This window comes from Centroberyx gerrardi, chromosome 15 (assembly GCF_048128805.1).
Source record: "Centroberyx gerrardi isolate f3 chromosome 15, fCenGer3.hap1.cur.20231027, whole genome shotgun sequence".
NCBI lineage: Eukaryota > Metazoa > Chordata > Actinopteri > Beryciformes > Berycidae > Centroberyx > Centroberyx gerrardi.
In genome coordinates this window covers 25174298-25193693 of record NC_136011.1, presented here as the reverse complement: position 1 = coordinate 25193693, position 19396 = coordinate 25174298, and the positions used below count along the sequence as shown (strand labels likewise).

General features: G+C 43.0%; 1 protein-coding gene across 1 annotated transcript in view; it reads left to right on the top strand.

The window, feature by feature from the left end:
- The window catches only part of wdpcp (WD repeat containing planar cell polarity effector), a 62606-nt gene extending 44628 nt beyond the window's left edge, over positions 1-17978 (top strand). Inside the window, exons 14-18 of the mRNA XM_071905324.2 lie at positions 4740-4839; positions 11693-11804; positions 15350-15441; positions 16782-16813; positions 17512-17978. Coding sequence (XP_071761425.2) covers positions 4740-4839; positions 11693-11804; positions 15350-15441; positions 16782-16813; positions 17512-17562 — 387 coding nt within the window. The 3' untranslated portion in view covers positions 17563-17978. The remainder of the gene's footprint in view (positions 1-4739; positions 4840-11692; positions 11805-15349; positions 15442-16781; positions 16814-17511) is intronic.
- The last annotated feature ends 1418 nt before the right edge of the window (positions 17979-19396 follow it).

Below are 19396 nucleotides of genomic sequence, written 5' to 3'. Positions count from 1 at the left end.
GAATTATTTGCATACGCTGTTCGACCCGGGTCTGGAAGAGAGTGACGTCACGGACGCTCGTCCCACCAAACGCTTTCAGGCACTTCTTTGCCTCGACGACAAAGAGAGCAACAATATGTCATACAAAAAGAAAAAGAGAGACAGAGCGAGGGGAAAGAAAGAAATGGAGAGAGAGAAGAGGACTTTGACATTTCACCCCTTGGTCTCTCCTTCGCTCTAATTAGGTTGTGTTGTTGCTTTAACCTGCTGGTTGGCTGATTGAGTTGAGGTGGAGGGGTTAATGAGGGACCCCCCACCCCCCACCCCTACCCCCCACAACCCCCTACAACCCCCTTCTTATGGTCCAACTTGCCCACAAACCTCAATGACAAAATACACACACACACACACACACAGATGACATGCACACCCTCACCTCTTCTTCTAGAAATGCTCAGCATGATATACCCCCTCCCCTCCAACACACACACACACTCACTCACACACACATACACACACACACATACACCTCCACCCCCCACCCCTGCCCCTTTGTTTCCCAACTAACAATAGAGGCCCTCCAAGCCTTTCCAAAAAAGAAGCCTTTTGTTAAAACGAAACACTTTAGTGTCGGGTGAAATTGAGGGGGTGGAGAAAGCAGGGGGAGGAGTGGAGGGTGGGTGGGGGGGGGGCTGGATGGGGGGGGGGGGGGGGGGGGCATGTATGTAGAGGTAGTAGTAGGGGGTGACTTAGTCGTTTTGTGGGGGTGTTTTTTTTGCATAATGGGCACCGTTCTATAGCTCCCTAATTAGCCTTTGATAATGAGCTGATAATGTAGCCAATTAGGTCATTCGTCAGCAACCTCCGACGACAAGTTGTTGGTTTTTTTCTCCACCTCCCTTTTTCTTCCTCTTCCTGGGTCTTTGGCTCTTGATGTAGTTGGTTAATTAAATCAAATTGTGTGATAGCCGAATCTGATGCCGGGTCTTTTGTTCCCCAATGAGGCCTTGTTCTGCTTCTTGTTAGATACGCTAGCAGTAAGGCAACCTGCGTCTGTCGGGTTCGGCTCTATCTCCCCCCCCTATCTGACGTCAAGGCTCGGAGACGCCGGGCTTGGCGGCGCTGGAGGAGGAGGTATCGCACTTCTTCGGCATTAAGCTCATTGTTGTCGCTCAGATGAGTAATTAGCGTTATTAAAATGTTAAGTCCTCAACGCCTATCTGATAGAAGTGTTAGTCAAACACAAGGCTCCTGGATTACAGGTGTGTAAGAGTGAAAGTGTGTGGTGAGTGTGTGTGTGTGTGCGTGTGTGTATTTGAGTGTGTGTGTGCATGCCTTTGCGTGTGTGTGTTTGCATGCCTGTGTGCATGTTCAGCGAATGTGCTCATGTCCAGGGATTATGCCTGTGTTAATCAGTGAAAAAATATTTTTGTGCATGCATGCATCTGCGTGTTTGTGTATATTCTCATTCGTTGTCAACATTTGTGTCGACTATAATTTTTGTCAAAGTTAAAGGAAAAATCCACCCTAACTGCTAATGGCAATGTACCAATTTACCTGTTGTTTGGATGTGTACTTTTCTTATTCCCATTGATAACTGGCCAAAGAGATTTCCAGTGCAGCTACAATAGAAGAGTTTGATAGAAAAAAATCAGCTAGCGGTAAATATTATGTTTTGGTGTCCCAGAATCAAAGAGCGAGGGCTTCTTTCTAGACTCACCATTTTGCACCGATGTTCAACAATCATACAGGAAGAAATCCATCGTATCAGCAGCCTCAATAGAGCAGAAAGCAATGCTGCCACAAGACGTTGTGTTTTTAGCAAGGGGTGCAAGTCTCACTTTTGTTTTCTCACTCTCTTGCCATCACTATCACTATTGCTCTCGCCACCTACACATACTGAATGCAACAAGTTCACGCCCGTTCTCTGGGGGGTTGTTGAAAGGCATTCTGGGAAACGTAGGAAATCACTAACTGAAGTAAAAGTAGATGAAGTAGGGGTGAGGGGAAAGTGGGTTCACCAAAAAAGTAAATTACACTTCATCACAAATCATCATCTTCATCACAAATCATCACATATCTCCTGGAATCCACCGAACATCACAGATTGATGATATCTAGCAGTATAAGAGTATCCAAGGGAGGATTCTTCCTTTAACATTTCACAACTTTCCCAGGATCGCTCACATTCAGAAAACACCATTTCTTGTGCGTGTTTCATATGGCCTAGTGGTTAGAGAGACCGTCCTGTAACCAAAAGGCCAACCATTCAATCCCTGCACTCACTGTAAATTTCTCCGGATAAGAGCATCTGTAAGCGCTTAACCCCTAAAATGTAAATGCACATCCACACCGTATGTTCACATCTGTGCTTCACATTCACGCCGTTTGACAGTAACCCTCATGTCTAATACAGCCAAGATGTCAGATTGCTAACGTACAGACAGGAGCCCGTCTATTAATGTGCCGTAAGCATCGCTGCGTGCCAGTTAACCTAATCCCTCGTTCATTTGGAGGAAACCCAAATATCAGTCAATATTGTCATCGGGCTCTTAGCGTCCACACCCTCCACACCCTCCACCCCCACCCCACCCTCCACCCCTCTCAACCCCTTCCGCCCTCCCCTCCCTCAGAAAAGACCCACTACTAAAACGCCCCTCTTTATCAGCGCGGTTAGCTGGCGCGCTGCAACCCCTAAAGCTCTTATATAAATAAGATTAGTGTCGCGTTTGAGCGTCGGGGAATAAGAGGTGTAATATCTGATGGTTTTATATGCAGTATTATTGTTATCCCTTCTTAGTCGGGCTGATACTCCTCTCTCTCTCGCTCTCTCTCCCTCTCCCTAGTTCTCTGTTTGTCTCTCTCTCTCTCTCATTTCTCGATTGTTCACTCGTTTATTCTTTCTCTGTGTCTCTCTCTCTCTCTCTCTCCAGATTCAGACAGTATTATAAGGGGCTAAGCTGGAATAAAGCGCCCCGGCGTCAAATGTTCATATTGTCCTTTTCTGCCTGCCATACAATCTCTCTCTCTCTCTCTCTCTCTCTCTCTCCCCCTCTCTCTCTCACTCACACTCACACACACACACATGAAAACCTGTCTTCTGAATATTGCCTTCTTTCTGTCTTTCATTTCTTGTTCACTCTCTCACACACCTCTCTCTCCCTCTCTCTCTCACTCACACACACAAAACCTGCCTTTTGCTTTTCACCCTCTCTATCTGCCACTCTCATTTCACTGTAATTCCTCCTCTCCTCCTCTCTCCTGTTTAATCTTCTGCTGCTCTGTTTGTTATCAATTAGGAAGCCTCACTCATATGTAATTGAGGGGCCATGTCCTCGTTCACAGAGGCTGAATTAGCCACCTCAGTCCTGGGAGCCGATTTAGGTTCTTTTGAGGCCATTTTGTTGTCGGCCATTTTCACATTTCCTCCTAACTCCTCGCCACAGAGGGCAGGCACCACACTATAATTACCCAATCTGTTCCCATTCATACTCTTCAATTTCAGGACCTCTCTCTCTCTCATTCTTTTTTACTCCCCCTCTCTGAAACCTCTCTTTCCCTGCCTCAATCCCTCTCCGCTCCCCACCTCTTTTGGAAACCAGCACCCCCCTCTTTTTTTCCTCTGGGGGTACAAAAGCCGGGTTACAATATGGGGGTATTAGGGCCGGGTGCAGGCTCGGCTGGGGGCTGGCTTTAGCCAGCTGGGGGTTATCCACGGCCGGCCCTGAGTCACGGCACTGAGGTCCTGTGATGTCGCTGAGGCGGAAGGCTTTCCTTAACACGCCGTACCCTTTGATGGGCCTTCAGGCCCTGCAGTCAGGCCGAGGAAACCCCGCGCCCCCTGACTCGCCCCTCTTTGGATGCCAGGATTGGGGTTGATTCACTCTCAGTTCAATCAATTTAGGAGGTAGAATGTCTGAAATTCAATAACTGGGGAACAAATGCCATCTGAGGGTTTTTTTTCCTCCAATCTAAAAAGAAATTGAGAATGAAGGCTCAATCCTTGCTTTACAAATTACAGTTCATTATGAGGACCACAATGGAAATAAGTCTCTCACTAGACAATTAAGTTTTGAATTGGATTTAATGAGACAACCTCAATGATTTCAGGCAGAATGACTGAATTTTTTTCATATGAATCAAATCAAGTAAAAAAATCTGAACTGGTTAAATAGAAGATGAATTGACCGCTTGACCTCAGCGGTCCCTTAAAACAGGACTGATGCAGTGTGGTTGTTAATGAATAGTGTGCCAGGCTTGAGCTCTAAGGCAGCCACCCTCAGACATCGTTTAGCAACATTATCTGTCTTTATGGCCGTGCGAGACTCAAACAGAGAGATACAGAGAGTACACACTGTGTCCAATATTGTCACAGGCTGATATAGTAATATGCTCGGCTGGATGTGTTTCTCCGTACAGAGAGAATACCAGCCTCTCTGAAAGGTGAACCGTCCCTCGCCTCCTCTCCCACTTTTGAAATGCGACAGATAACATCCTCCCAGTTCAAAACCGGAGAGGGGGGGTGAGGGGGCCAAGCAGGCTGATTTCAAAGTTTTTTGAGGAACCGGCATTTCATCCAACCGGTGGGCTTTCTGATGTCGGGCTTCAAACGGCTCATTTTTTATCTGTTTCTCCCTTCTCCCGTCAACCCCCCCGCCCCACCCCTCCAAAAAAAAAAAAAAAAAAACTATTGTCATCGGAGCCTAGATTCATTTTAGATTAACGTTCACGTTTCTTTCTTTCTTGCATTACCTTCAAAGGACCTCCATTATGTTGCCAGCGATAAGGGCGAGGTGGTGCTAGCAGACGTGGCCAAGAGGAAAGCTAATGAAATCGAGGCCCAGGCCATCGCAGACACCGGTAAGAAAATAATCATAATGTCTAACCAAAAAGACGCCGAATGTGACTCATTATTTTTTCTCACATCTGCGATGGGAGGTGGCCGCTTGATAACCCCAGTGACTTTCCCACTCTCTATTCTGACATCCAAAACCAGCACAGGCATAGTGTGGATCCTGTGGACTGGTGTAGGAAGTGAACCTCATCTCACCTGTTAGGGGATTTCTTGTACTTCTCTTTTAAAGACAACACCGTCTATACTGATAATGATTAATAATGAGATACTGACACAAATTTTGATCAAATGTCTGTAAAAGTAAATGGAAAGTGTAAAAGAGTAATCTGCCATTTGGAAAAAAAAAGTGTCACCCACCCTTACATAATAGTTGATAATATAAAATTACATTTATCCAGCTTTTTTGATAGTGGTAACTTAAGCTTTTGGCTGACAACATGATAATGGTTCCTCTATATTTTGGAAAAATTGAATAATGAACTTCAAGTATTTTGTTTCCCCCAAACTGGATATAACGTGCTTTTGAAACAAAATCTTCAATTGCAAACTAAAGAAATTCATTGAAGGCAGTTTTTTTTTTTCTTTTTTTGTGAACGGGAGGAAAAGCAGTGAAGGCCCAGTTTTTTTGTCGTTGCTCAACTTCAGGCTGTGCTGCTGCCCTTTGACACACACTCCCGAAAGCACATACCAGAGGGGATCAGGCCGAGCTCCTGATTACACACACACACACACACGCGCACACACACACACACACACACACACACAATTCCTCGCAGAGGTTTCAAGGGCCAACGGGTGAGCAAAAAAACATTCAAATCTGTGAGGAAACTAGATGAACATGTCTGATGAGTCCTTCATTGGTGCTTAAAACACACCACAAGGCTATGCGCGCGTGTGTGTGTGCATGTGCGTGTGCGTGTGTGTGTGTGTGTGTGTGTGTGTGTGTGTGTACGCGCACATACTCACAGACAACCAAATGAGGCCAGAGAGGTATTTAACTCCACAGTATAAGGTCAAAACCTGAGGCTGTGTCTGTGTGTTTGTGTGTGAATGAAAATGAGCGTTTGTGTAACTGTGAGGCGTGTTTGCATGCCGTTCCTTTTCTTTTTCTTTCTTTTTTTTTTTGTTTCCTAATGTGATGCATAACGCGCGCACAGACACATTCATGCCCGTCCTCCTCATAAGCCTCTTAATTATGTCCTCGATGATTTACCTCCTTCACCTGCAGCACATCCTATCCTTGGACAACAGCGCTGGAGAGAAGGAGGGAGGAAAGGACAAAAGAAAGGGAGGGAGGGAGGAAAGAAAGCAAGAAGAGAGGGAAAGCGAAAGAATGAAGGAAGGAAGGAAGAAAGAAAGGAAGAAGGGAGGGAAGGAAGGTAGAGAGAAAGGAAGGAAGAAAGAGAGGAAGACGGGAGGGAGGGAAGGCAGAAGGGAAGGTAGTAATAAAGAAAGAAAGAAGGGAAGTAAGAAATGATGGAAGGAAAGGAAGGATGGAAGGAAGAAATAAATAAAGGATGGAATAATTAAAGAAAAAACGATGGAATACATAAAAGATGAAAGAAAGAAAAAATAAATAAAGGAAGGAGGAAAGGAAGAAGAAAGAAAAAAGAAAGAAAGACGGGGATGGATGGAGGGAAGGAAGTAAGAAAGAAAAGATGGAATAAAGAAAAAAAGACAAAAATTTGAGGGAGGGAGAAAGGAAGGAATAAAGAAGAAATATGTATGTATATGTATAGAGAGAGAGGAGAAGAAAGGAAGAAAGCATGCATGAACGAATGAAGGAGAAAGAGGGAAAGAAGTACTTGTTAATGGTTCAGATGTGCCAATTAAATGTGATTGTGTGTCTTCTGACGTGATGGCACAAACATGCCCCCCCCCACCCCCACCCCCACCCCCACCCACACACACACACACACACACACACACACACACACCCCCCTCTCCTTTCGGGGGCGACTGTCCTTCCAGTCAAGCCTGTCTGGCTCGCCCCACTGACTTGATCAATGTGTGTGTGTGTGTGTGTGTGTGTGTGTGTGTGTGTGTATATACAGTATATTATATGGGTGTAGGAGAAGAGCTTGTACACTTCATTCTGTAAAACACTTCTCTTTCTCTCTCTCTCTCTCTCTCTCTCTCTCTCTCTCTCTCTCTCTCTCTCTCAGCATATTAAAGGGTAGATGGACTGATTGAGAGTGTGTTTGGAAACACACACACACACTAAAAGAGAATATTAACGCAGTGTCACAGCCAGCAGTGCTGATGCTCGAATCGATGACTGTCTGTATGTGTGCGTGTGTGCTTCTACGTGTGTGTGTGTGTGTGTGTGTGTGTGTGTGTGTGTGTGTGTGTGTGTGTGTGCACTTGTGTGTCAGCGTTCAGACGAGCAGACAGAGCATATTAACAGAGCAAAAAGGCCAGGTCATAAATAATGAGTTGCTCGCTGCTAGCAGAGGGCTCCAGTGAACAGGTGTCTCGCTTTACACACACACACACACACACACACACACACACACACACACAGAGCCCCTGGCACGGTCGTCCCGCACCGCCAGGCACGGCTCTGCCTCCCAAGGACACACACATGCGTACAAACACGTCAACTTCTGCGAACATAATGCAAACGTACGAACATTTTGAAAACATTTAAAGCACAGGAAAGTGATTTAGTGGCTTGATGTGTGAAAATAATGATTATAAATTCCCAGAGCTACTTTGAATCACATTTGCTCCTTTTTCAGAATTCTAGCTGGCATACATGTATCTTTAGCAGCATGTGCTTATAAAATGGCAGAACTGGAGTTTACTTGCACAGTGATAAAACATACAAATGAAGCGATAAAAGCACAAAAATCACAATAATATATAGTATAAAACACAGAAGATAAAACGTGACAAATTTGTGAGATAAAAGAAAAAGTCCTGGCGCTTAACTCTTTCGCAGTATAGATCCAGAACCTGGGAGATCTTGAATAACCTACTGTACCTCTACCCCTACTGTATTTGAGTGAATTACTCATTATGTACATGACTGTGGTAATTGTGTCCAGTGTTTATCTTGTCAAATACATTCCTTTTTGGTGTTTTGATATTGGTATTTTTGTATTTTTGTTCATATCGAAGGACAGAAACAATAAAATCTCATTATTAAAGAAAAATCCTGGAGGATTATAAAAATATCTCACCCCAAAACAAAAGAAACAAACAAAAAAAACAAATATTGTTTCATTGATGCAGTATTGGTATAGGATATAGGATTTATTCAATAGATTATGCAGCCAGAAGACCAAAAATAGTGTGAATTCAGCTCTCTGACACAACTATTGTTTTCAGCTCACATTGCCACGGAAGTTGCCACGGTGCAGCTACAGTAACCTTTGTTAGCTCAGACTAACAAATTTGCTATCTGAACACACACACACACACACACACACACACACACACACACACACACAAGAACAGTATGTACTCATGAAAATCATAGTCACACACTACAGCTGAAGAGACATTCAAATGAAGTATGGCGCCAGAAACGTGTGTGTATGTGTCATATGTGTACAGGTGGGTGTGCAAGTGTGTGTACAGTATGTGTGTGTGTGTGTGTGTGTGTGTGTGACATGGGGTGCAGGCCATATTGAATTCTGCAGTAACCCCTCACTCATACTTTCTATGTGAAGCAAATGTATTAAAACAGAGAGACGTCCTGCTCTGCTAATGTAAACCAAGGTGTTCCCTGGTCCCTTATTCTCAGGCCCAGCCCACCCTGGCATTTTCCTGTACAAATGTCAAACGAAACCGTAACCAATCAAACATACGTTGTCACACACACATCCGTCAGACACGGGCAAATATGCCTACGCTCAGCACACACAAATATACACAAACTTAAACACACATTTTACACCGTGAAATTAGTTGTGAAAATAATTTTTTACCAGTGTGTACAATGTGTTTGTCTTCACCCAATAGTTCAGTCGTCCTTATTGATCCCACATTTCGCTAAAACTTTACAGTAGCTTTATTCCAGTGTATTAACCTGCATATACACCAATGGGAAAGTATTGTAAGTAGACAATAATCCTGTGTAAGTATGTAATGAAATGTAATAAAAATGTGTTAAAATTTTGAGTAGTAGGCAACTGGTTGTACTAATACAGTAATATTGTGACTTGATATACTTTTCTATAGCAAAGAGGGCTTTTTTTACTGTGATTGTGGATATGATGGTGATGCAATAGGTAACACATCTTGTACCGTCGGCAGCGGTCCAGTTCCCACAATCACATGAAGAATGTCCTCGAGGGAGTTATGTAACGCTTGTGTACCGACTGAGAACTTTTCTTCGAAGTAATATACATACATAAGAACATAATAAACATAATTAAACAGGAGAAAAAACGAGAAGGATCACTAACTAGCTCTCTGGTTACCACAAGAGGACGGCCAGCAGTGCTTTATGGGAATTATCACCACAGAACGTGTCTTTGACAACTGGATTGTTTGGCTGAAAGGCAGAAAGTGACATTGCATAAAATAAGTTAATACACTTGAATGAGGCCATGGTAAAGTGTTGAAGAATTTCCCACTGCAGGATCAATAATGTACTACTTCTACCACCACATATTACATATATAATGCATATACATGTGTGAAATATAACTTGAAAAAAAGCTGAAATTCATCAGGCAACATTTAAAAAATACAGTCAGTTCTGTCCTTGGAAGCATTACTGTTTTGTAAGCAAAGGTCTAAAGAGCGCTAGACTCATAACTGACTCATATCAGTAATTCATAATGTACTTTACTTTCATACCAGCAGTCATTTTGTAAGAGTAGGTGTGGATTTTTCACATTTTGGAATTAAATGCTTCATATATTGACTTCTGCCACCAAGTAAAGCTAGTTTAAAACAAATACACTGCAACAATCTTCCATCTTGACAAGCGATTTAGTTTTATATTCAGTCTTCAAATCTTATTTTTCATAGAATAAGTGAAGAAATCTGCGAAAATATTCAACTTGTCTTCAATGCAGCTTAAGACACTAGCTTAGAAATCAGGCAGATTGCTCCACTAGTACCAAGATGTTTTTCTTATAACCTTTACTAGAGAACTGTGCTCTTTTCCAGCACCGCTCTGCTGGTCCTCAGGACTCAGAGCCTGCTGGTTTTCATTCTAGCCATCTAATCAGAGACACCTGGGATGCAAGGTGAATGTAATTAACTGCAATTAATTAGCTGGTCGAATATAAAACCAGCAGCACTCTGGGTATCGAGGACCAGGATGGAAAACCACTGATCCAGGCTCCCGCCACCCTCAGACTATGTCAGTTAATTCTAGAAAATCCTAGATACAAATTGATTTGCATTGGAAACAAGTGAAATTATGTCATGCTATTGGCAGATTATTTTCACTTGTTTTTAAGAAAAATATGATTTTAAGACTCAATACTAGATTGAATGGTTCGTTAAGATGGATCTGTGCAGCGTACCAGCATCAGTCGGTCTTGGAATCAGATTGGGCACAGAGACACGATATTTCTATGCACATCTGCTCATATTTATGTGGCTCCTTTGAAAACCCTGATGAACAGAGATTCTGCCTTGGCTCGTACTCACACACACAAAAACACACATACACATAAATGCACAACGCACACACACATACACACGGGCGCACAAGAGCGCACACGCACATTTCGGCTTTGCAACGGTCCCTTTTGTAACGGCGTTGGAAATCGCTTATAGCCGTCTGGCTGACAAGTGTGTTGATTTGGATAGATACGGCATTGTGAGAGGGGGACTAGCGAACGAGTGCGAGGGAAGGCCTCTTTCTCTTCCTCTTTCTCTCCCTCTCTATCTCTTTTCTTTTCAGCAGCGTTTAGCCAAGAGGAGAAGCCAACTTGGTTGCCTGTTCGCCTGTCTCCCCCTCACAATGGCTGATATGACTGCAGGGCCTTTCAATGGAAGAAGAGAGAAGAGCTTTATCTTAAGATCCACTTCTCCTCCTCCTTCTCCTCCTCCTCTCTCTCTCTCTCGCTCTCTCTCTCTCTCTCTCTGTGTTCTCGGTCGTCCTGATCGGGGTAAAAGCCTGTTAGCTGCAGTGTGTTGTGAAGGAGGGTGGCGTTTGTTTCTCTGCCCCTCTCAGCTCTGTCGGTTTGCTCTGTTCCCACAGCCGCTGTTGCTCTTCGACTTCTGTCTCAATTCAATAACTTTATTGGCACTGACTGTTGATCAGAAACAATATCGCCGAAGCAGTTTACAAAATGTAGATTTCCAAAAACCTACACACACACACACACACACACACACACAGCAGTTTATGCATACAAACCATATTGAGATGATTGATTATTAGGCTTGAAGACGTACTGTACAATACCACATATTCAACAATATCTATATTAACATAATACGGTTCCAAAAAAAGTCAGAAGACACTGAGGGCTGATCACACATTGTCGTAACCATTTTGTGTGTGTGTGTGTGTGTGTGTGTGTGTGTGTGTGTGTGTGTGTTATGGCCATTTTTAAAAATATTGGAAGGCAATATGCTGCCTTTCCCTCACCTATAAGTACTGTCTCTGTCTCTCTCCTCTCTTTTTTTTTATGTTTATTTCTCTCTCCCTCCCCTTCCTCTCTCTCTTGTTGTCTACATCTCTCTCTCTCTCTCTCTCTCTCTCTCTCTCTCTCTCTCTCTCTCTCTTTCCTTTTTTTCATCTCTCAGGTAAATGAGTAATTGAGTGCCTCTCTTTTTGACATGGAAGCGGCATGTTGCCCCGTAACCCTGTGCGTGTGCGTGTACGTGTGTGTGTGTGTGTGTGTGTGTGTGTGTGTGTACGTGTGTGTGTGTCCTTCCTAGAAGAGCCTCCGAGAGCGAAAAACGGTGTGTGTGGTTCCAGCCTCGGGGACAGACAGACAGCGAGGAACCAGGGTGCAACAGGACCTTCCTGTCCAGACACTCCCACTTCACAGTGAGTTACACCTATATGTGTGTGTGTGTGTGTGTGTGTGTGTGTGTGTGTGTGTGCGCATGGGTATACAGATACTATGTGTGTGTGTATATGGCTGTGTGTATATACTGTGCGTGCGTCTGTGCTCATATTACACTGTCTGCGTCCCTTTTCATGTTATCTCGAAGTGTGTGTGTGTGCGCGTTTGTGTGTGTGTGTGTGTGTATGTATGTATACTCATGTTACGGATCAGTGTGTCCCGGTTCATGTTTTCATATTGAGCGTGGAGGATTCACTATTGTTCTTTAGTCGTATATCTCCTGTCCTACAGCTACTCGTCATTGTCTGAATATGAATTGTATGAGAGAACGTCCATGGCCAAATGACCCAGCTAGAAAAAAAAAAAAAAAACATTCTCTCCCAGTGACATTTCAAATGTCAAAGCCACATCGGTTCCGGTTCTTAACGCTTCCAGACCGTCGCTGAACCCCAAAACTGTTTAGCCACTTTTAAAAAGCCACCAGTGTCCGTTTTTACCACGTCCGAGTCTCTGGAGCGCCGGCAAAACTCGCTGTTTAGGAGCGATTGTTTAATACACTCGTCCACATGAATGACATCTTGAAACAGTGTGACTAAAGACACACTGAAAGCATCTCTCTCTCCCTCTCACACACACACACACACACAAACAGATACATACAAATATAGCCATCCATGTCTCTATTATTGTCGGAGGGGAAGAAGGGGGGCAATTCCTTGTCATACCCCAACTAACATATTGGAGTATTTATATGGGATTTGTGTGTATTAGATAAAAAGGCGCTCTTGTTCTTTTCATCCTCATAGGCTTTTCATGGCTGTTTGACTGTAACACTGATGACTCTGCCCCCCCCCCACCCCCACCTCCCCCCCTCTTCTCTCTCTCTTTCTCCACTCTGCTTTTCTCTAAGCCCCCTCCATCCATCCCAAATCCCTTCCTATCGGCCAATTTAAACAAGCCGGGCCCAGAGAGAGAGAGACAGAGAGACAGAGAGAGAGATGGTCTGTCCTAAGCTCTTTTTAAAAACAGTAAAAGGAAAGAGAGGAGAGAAAAAAAGAGTGGTAAAGAGGGTTAGGGCGATTTGGCAGCCAAAAGCCCCGTCGTACTACCCCAGGTCTTCCCCCTGCACCGCTGACAGTGGCTAAGAAAGCAGATCCCCATACCTCCCCAAAGATAATAGCCACGGAGAGAAAGAGACAAAAGCCTCTGCCTTTTTTTTTTTTTTTGCACAATTTCCCCCTTCCTTTTCAACATTTTTTTTCATATTGAAGCCCCCCTCGTAATCTGGTCTCCGATGAAGTTTCATTGTTTCTCATGTGAAGCCAATGACAGCTTAGCCGAGATGGAGTAGGGGAGGCATTATAGCGCGGGCGTTCTCCCGTTTGGCTCGCCGAGAAAAGAGGAGAGAAAGGAGAGGGAGACGAGCACAATGGCGGTTCGGGGGCTCCTCGCCGATGCCGCGCTCCCAAATCCGACTCCGCGCGCGGAGAAGTGAGAGAGAACGAACGAGACGGGGAATCTGGGAAGCGTCCCAACGTTCCTTTGATGACTGCTGGCCCCCTCTCGCTCCTCTCTTACTCCTCTGTCAGTGGCGTGAGGAAAATGGATGCTATTTTTATTTTTTGCTGAGCGGAGGCCGCGGTGAAGGTGAGGCTAGTCGAGAACGTTTACGGTTTACATCTCCATTTTAGACGCTCGGTTGACGTTCTTATCCAGAGTCAGTGAGCAGGGAGAGGCTCGGTATCTTACCTGCATTTGCTGATTAGAAGACGAGTTTTTGAACGACTACGCCAAACTGTCACCCCAAACATAAGCACTAGGGTTAGACTGATATATCGTATATTTAAAAATCTGATGTCGGCTTGTCCACTGCCAATATGATGGAGGTGAGGATATGATTTCACTGAGCAGCTTCAGGAGTGTCAGTCTGTAAAACCTGCAGTCTCCCCCTGCCTGAAGGAGCTGTTCACACACCTAAAACTATTTAATTAGCATTGTTTTTAATACAGTTTTAGGGGCTTATTTACTTGCAGGGGCGTTAATGCAGTTGCGTGTGAAAAAGTTCCGATTCTGATGTACTAACCTGTGTGCACAAGCATTTAGCGTGGCTCGAGGCTTTTAGCACGTTTAACATGCATTTTGTGGAGTCAAATGTCAATGGTAGGGCGCAAAGATGGAGGAGGAGATTATTGAAATGGATGACGCCCATCGATTTACTAAACCAAAACCTGCATAAGCGCGCACGGTATTTAACACCCAGAGGAAGAGCGTCCTAACTTCTCACCATGAGAAAGACATGGCTGCTGTGTTCAAAGGCACAAGCAGAGAGGATGGCAAATAAGACAGAATTACTCTCTTTCAAATGTCAGAGATGAGGTTAAAAGAAATGATATATTGAAATATATTTATATTTATTATTATTAATATTAATATTTTTTTATCACCTCCCTATCCATACCCGTATTTACAAAACCTCAGGCAGCCCTTCATCTCCTGGCCTCTGACTCGGCTGCAGTCTGCTCTCTCCCCTCCACAGTGTTAAAACAGCTTGCTGTGTTTCACCTGGTAGATATAAACACTCAGTACTTATATTGCGCCTCAAGTGTTCTAATTTGGAAAATTGCGACTTGATTTGCATAAGTAGTCTTAATAAATCAGGCGCTAAACTGGAGGAAGCTGTGCCTGTTCAGTTTTTTCTGCACAGTAATAATCAGCGTCTCTTAGTAAACACTAAGGCCCTAAGAGTCCCATGATGGTCCAAATGTGTTTCTGAGGCTTTATCACCTGGCCAAGAAAAAAATTCTAGGGGAAACAGTAAATACTTGTAATGTTTGTTAGGTGAAGAGCAGAGGAGAGAAGAATCTAATCCTAGATCATGTGACAATCCATTCATGGCCGTGTTATGGCCATGAATAGATAGCGAGGGTTTTGTGTTCACATAATGTCAGCAGCCCAGTAGTCTGCATCAGGGCAGGAAACTGACTTTATTTAATCCACAGGCCTCAGATTCAGAATATTCACCAAGTAATAAATAATAAATGTAATAAATGTCCACAATTTTGTCTTAGTGACACAACAACTCAGGGACACAGTAACTTTACATTCGCTTTTATTCAGTGCAAGAGGGCAGTGCAGGGCATACAATAGACAGTGAACTATACATATCACAATATATATACACAAATAAAAAATATCAATTTCTCCACCAACAGTAGCCTCAATAGACCAGAATGCAACGTAGGAAATCACAAACTTAAGCTTAAGTAGGCGAGGCAGGCTGAGGGAAAGTGGGTACAACAGAAAAGTAAAGTACAACACTTCATCGATGATATCTAACAGTAGTATCAGTATCAGAGAGTGGATTTTTCCTTCAATTCTCCACACCGGTCCATATGCAGCTGCATCACTGTGTAGTGAATCCTGTTCTGCACTGTGATTCATATTTGTATTGTAATGTTTGATCTTTAAACAAAATACAACAAGTGTTTTCCAAATGTAACCCAGTTCTCTTCTGTTTGGTCCTCAGTGGCGCTGGGAGAACCAATCAGAGGAGGCCGCAGCAGGAGAACATACGTGTCACTCTGAGCGCAGATGCCATCAGGGCATGGAGACAAACAGGTGTGTGTGTGTGTGTGTCTGTGTGTGTGCATCTGTGCCTATTTGTGTCTGATGGTGTGTGTGAGAGAGTCATCTAATGCTGGAGCATAATCTTTGGTTAAAGAAAGTCACGATGAAATGAAAAATGTATTCTCCTAATTCTAATTTTCCATATCAAAACATACGTCTATTTAACAATAAAGATAAATTCATCCTGTTACTTTTACTTCTTGGGAAACTGTATTTTTAGAGGTTACTTCATGGCGTAACAGTAGGCGAACATTAAAAATTCCCACCAATAAAACCATCACAGATCCGCCCTTCCCTTCATATAAAACCTGCAACTTTACAACTTTCAAAGTGACATGAATGGCAACCAAACCATGCTGGTGACTGGAATTTATTCATTTTGTACAGTACAGTATTTGTGACAGCTCAACATTATACTCAATATATTACACTGAGTCACTTTCCATGTTTGTTCTGGGCCAACCCGCCCAGTTTTGACCAGTCACTCCCCGCGTAACGTCCCGCCCCAACATCCTGTTTCAACCGGAAATACGCCAAATTACAGAAGCAAGACGCCATGGAAACGGTGTGTCTTTGTAACTTTAAATAAAACCACTCTTAAACCACCTGCAACATGCACGTTCACCCTTTCATCAGTGGCAGCTGAGGGAGAGAGCCAGCCCATTATATTAAATCACAGCTTGTAATGTTCGGCATGTCATGTTTCAGGGCCGCGTTTTAAGCCCCGCAACAATTCTCTGGCGACATTCAGTCTGTTTTATGCTCTAAATGTAGCCTGAGTGCTCTCCTCCGCTGGTCTCAGATGTCTGAGACGACTAACTGGTCATTTAGGAAAAATACCCATTAGGAAAACATGACTTCTTCGCTTTTTTACCCCCCTTTCCTGCTCTCTCCATTTTAATAATTCCATTTTTCAGGCGATTAGCAATTGTCTCGGTACCAAATCGCTCTGTCATTTGATAATCCGGACTGTAGGCTATTGGAAGGAATTTGCATCACCGTTTTAAATATCTGTATAAGGCACGCCGGGGTTTTAATGTCAATCATAACCTTATTAACGCACGGCTCAGAGCGAGAGAGATCGCCATGAGTGACAACGGTTTACATTCGTTACCCAGCGAAGGCAACGTGTCTGACCTACTGAGTGAGCATGTAACCTGTTCAGGCATTCTGCTGTGTGTGTGTGTGTGTGTGTGTGTGTGTGTCTTTGTGCTGTAGGGCTGCCGTGTGTGATTATGCGTGGCTAATGTTTGGTTGTTGTACTTGTTCAAAGTGTCAAGACTGGTTTATGGGAACGTCTAACATCTTCCATCTTTCATTTTGTTTTTCAGAAATCGGTTCGGTTGACAGAAATGTCGTGAATGTAAGTTGATCGTTTGGCTGAATCTCCCTCAGTAGATCAGCTGGGAGGCCAGTGGGAAAGATGGTACAATAGTATAGGAGTATAATTATAGTAGTATAATTACACTATACTATACTACACTATAGTTATAGTTTAATATAGTTATAGTATAGAATAACAGTGTGATGTAGTATAGTATATACTGTGCTGCCCTACAAAGACAAAAAACAATAACTGTGAAAGTAGTTTCACTGAAAAAATTACTATCTCCTCTCTTGACAAAAGTAATATGTATACTGATGTGGAGGGTGATTATTTTAGTAGTATTTAATGGTATAATTTTTGTTGATATGAATTCTTAACACTAGTCTCCATGTAACTTACAACACAGAAGAAAGTAGATGCTGCTTCTGTCCTATCAATAAGCCTTCCCTGGATAAAAAAAAAAAGGTTAGGAATAGTGTATATGAATAGTATAGTCCAGTATAGTGTAGTGTAGCATAGATTCAGATATAGAGTATTATCAACTGGACAATATAGAAAGTACTGAAGGCACTTTGAGGTGCACATCCAGATCACAGAAGGCTTTAACTCCAGCAGCTTCAAACTATAGGATGTATAAGTAGTCCTGCTTCAAAACCAATTTACTTTTTATATGTATATACTGTATGTATTGTTTAGGTTTATGGGATGTGACATTTCTGTTCATTCTCTCTCAGGAACAGGAAGACCCTGGGACGCTCCATGTGGTTCATTTAGGACTGGTGTAAAAACAAAACTTCTCCAGCTGGACACGTTATTTTTATCTACATTTTTATACCCAATGTAATTCATTACCTCTAATGTTGCCTGGGTGGGGGACTCATTTTTCTAACATTGTACAGAACTGCAGATGATTACACAGATGTTTGATCAAAGTAGAATAAATGAATATCTTGTGTTTAGTTTTGCACTGTAAGCTTTGATAGCGAGTTGTAAATTTCAGACTGAAAGCTGAAACCAGTGTTTGCTAAACCGAAAGCCTTTATTTTAGGACGCGTCATAATATGTATATGAAAGTCAAAAGTCATTTGCCGTCTTAGTAAAGTGTAAACCAAGTGGACCTCAGAAGAAAACAGTTACACAGAGTCTTGCCTTCACAAAATGACAGAAAATATTTTAAACCTTGCCATTAATCACACTGCAAAAATAAAGACTTATACTATATTTTCATCACCAGTGATATTGAATGTTCCAGGCTTACTCTGTGTGTGTGTATACTGTATATATGCGCGCGCGTGTGTGTGTGTGCGCATGTTTGTGTGTGTGTGTTGGCCGAGATTACGGGCCACAGTTTTATTCATGAACAGGAGCCAACCAGCGACTTTAAAGCATCGCGCGGAGCCCCTTTCCTGAACAGCAGCCATAGCCGTGTCAGAGCTGTCGACGCGCTGCGCTCACCGACTAATCTGACAGCGCCGCGCGAGCCCTAATCCCTCACTGTATCGTAATCTATTTACTTTGCATTCTAAGAGGATTTCCACCAAAAAATATACAAGAAGCGATGTTGGAAATGGACAGAAGATCAGCGAGGATGCTTTTCTGCTCCTTTTTTTTTTTTGTTTGTTTTGTTAGCTTTAAAAAAAAAAATCATTGTATGTTTTTTGGGGAGTCAATCCCCTGCGAGAGGGATGGGTGAAAGGAATTACATTTCTGACTGATACTAATACTTCTCTTATGTAAACATCAAAATGTTATATTTCCCCTCCGATGATACAGTCACACAGCAGAGGCTGCTGGAGATAAGTGGCATCTGTCGTTGCCTTTAGTGCATCTCTTGACACGTTCGTAATTTACAAACCAAGGCCGTATTATCTCCTGATTGTTTGACTTGACAGCTTGAATAAAAGCTGCAAAATTGCTTAACAGCCGAGCACGAGTTCCTCCCATCTCGCTGATGGCCTACACAGTAGCTTTTTTGACATGCAAACAGTTAAATCTCTTCTTTCATAATACAGCAAACAAAGTACGAGACCAAAGACTCTCCTCAGTTACCCTTTAAGCAATTATGTCGGCTTTGTAAAATCATAAATAGTTATGCTTCATTTAAAATGTGGCCAGCAGCTTTAATGTAAAGCATTACATTATGCTGAAATCTTTGCCATCTGAGATGACTCGCAGAGATAGGCTTATTAGTGGTATTAACATACTGTGCAGCGTGCCGGAGCTGTGAAACGGCCTTGTTAACATGTTGGAAATGAATCAAGCCTCCAGCACTTGCTATTATCCAGGTTATCTGGTTCTTCCTCTGTGCAACAGCTGTGTGGTGTTTGTGTGGCGGCCTGATCACATCTAATGATGGCATTGATTGGACTGATACTGCTTCCCTCTGGGGGGTTTGCATGTTTTATAGGTTTGGTGATTGGTGCACTGATACCCACAAGTCCAGTCCCCAAAACATTATAGACTAATATGTCAGGACCATTAAAAACAACATGGAGAGATAAAATTATTCTCAATTGATAGTAGGAATCAAGTTACCTGGAAAAATAACAGAGCAGTGTTAAGTTTCTTTTCATTTTGCATGTCAGTGAATAAGAAATACTTTCCAAGAGCATCACACCA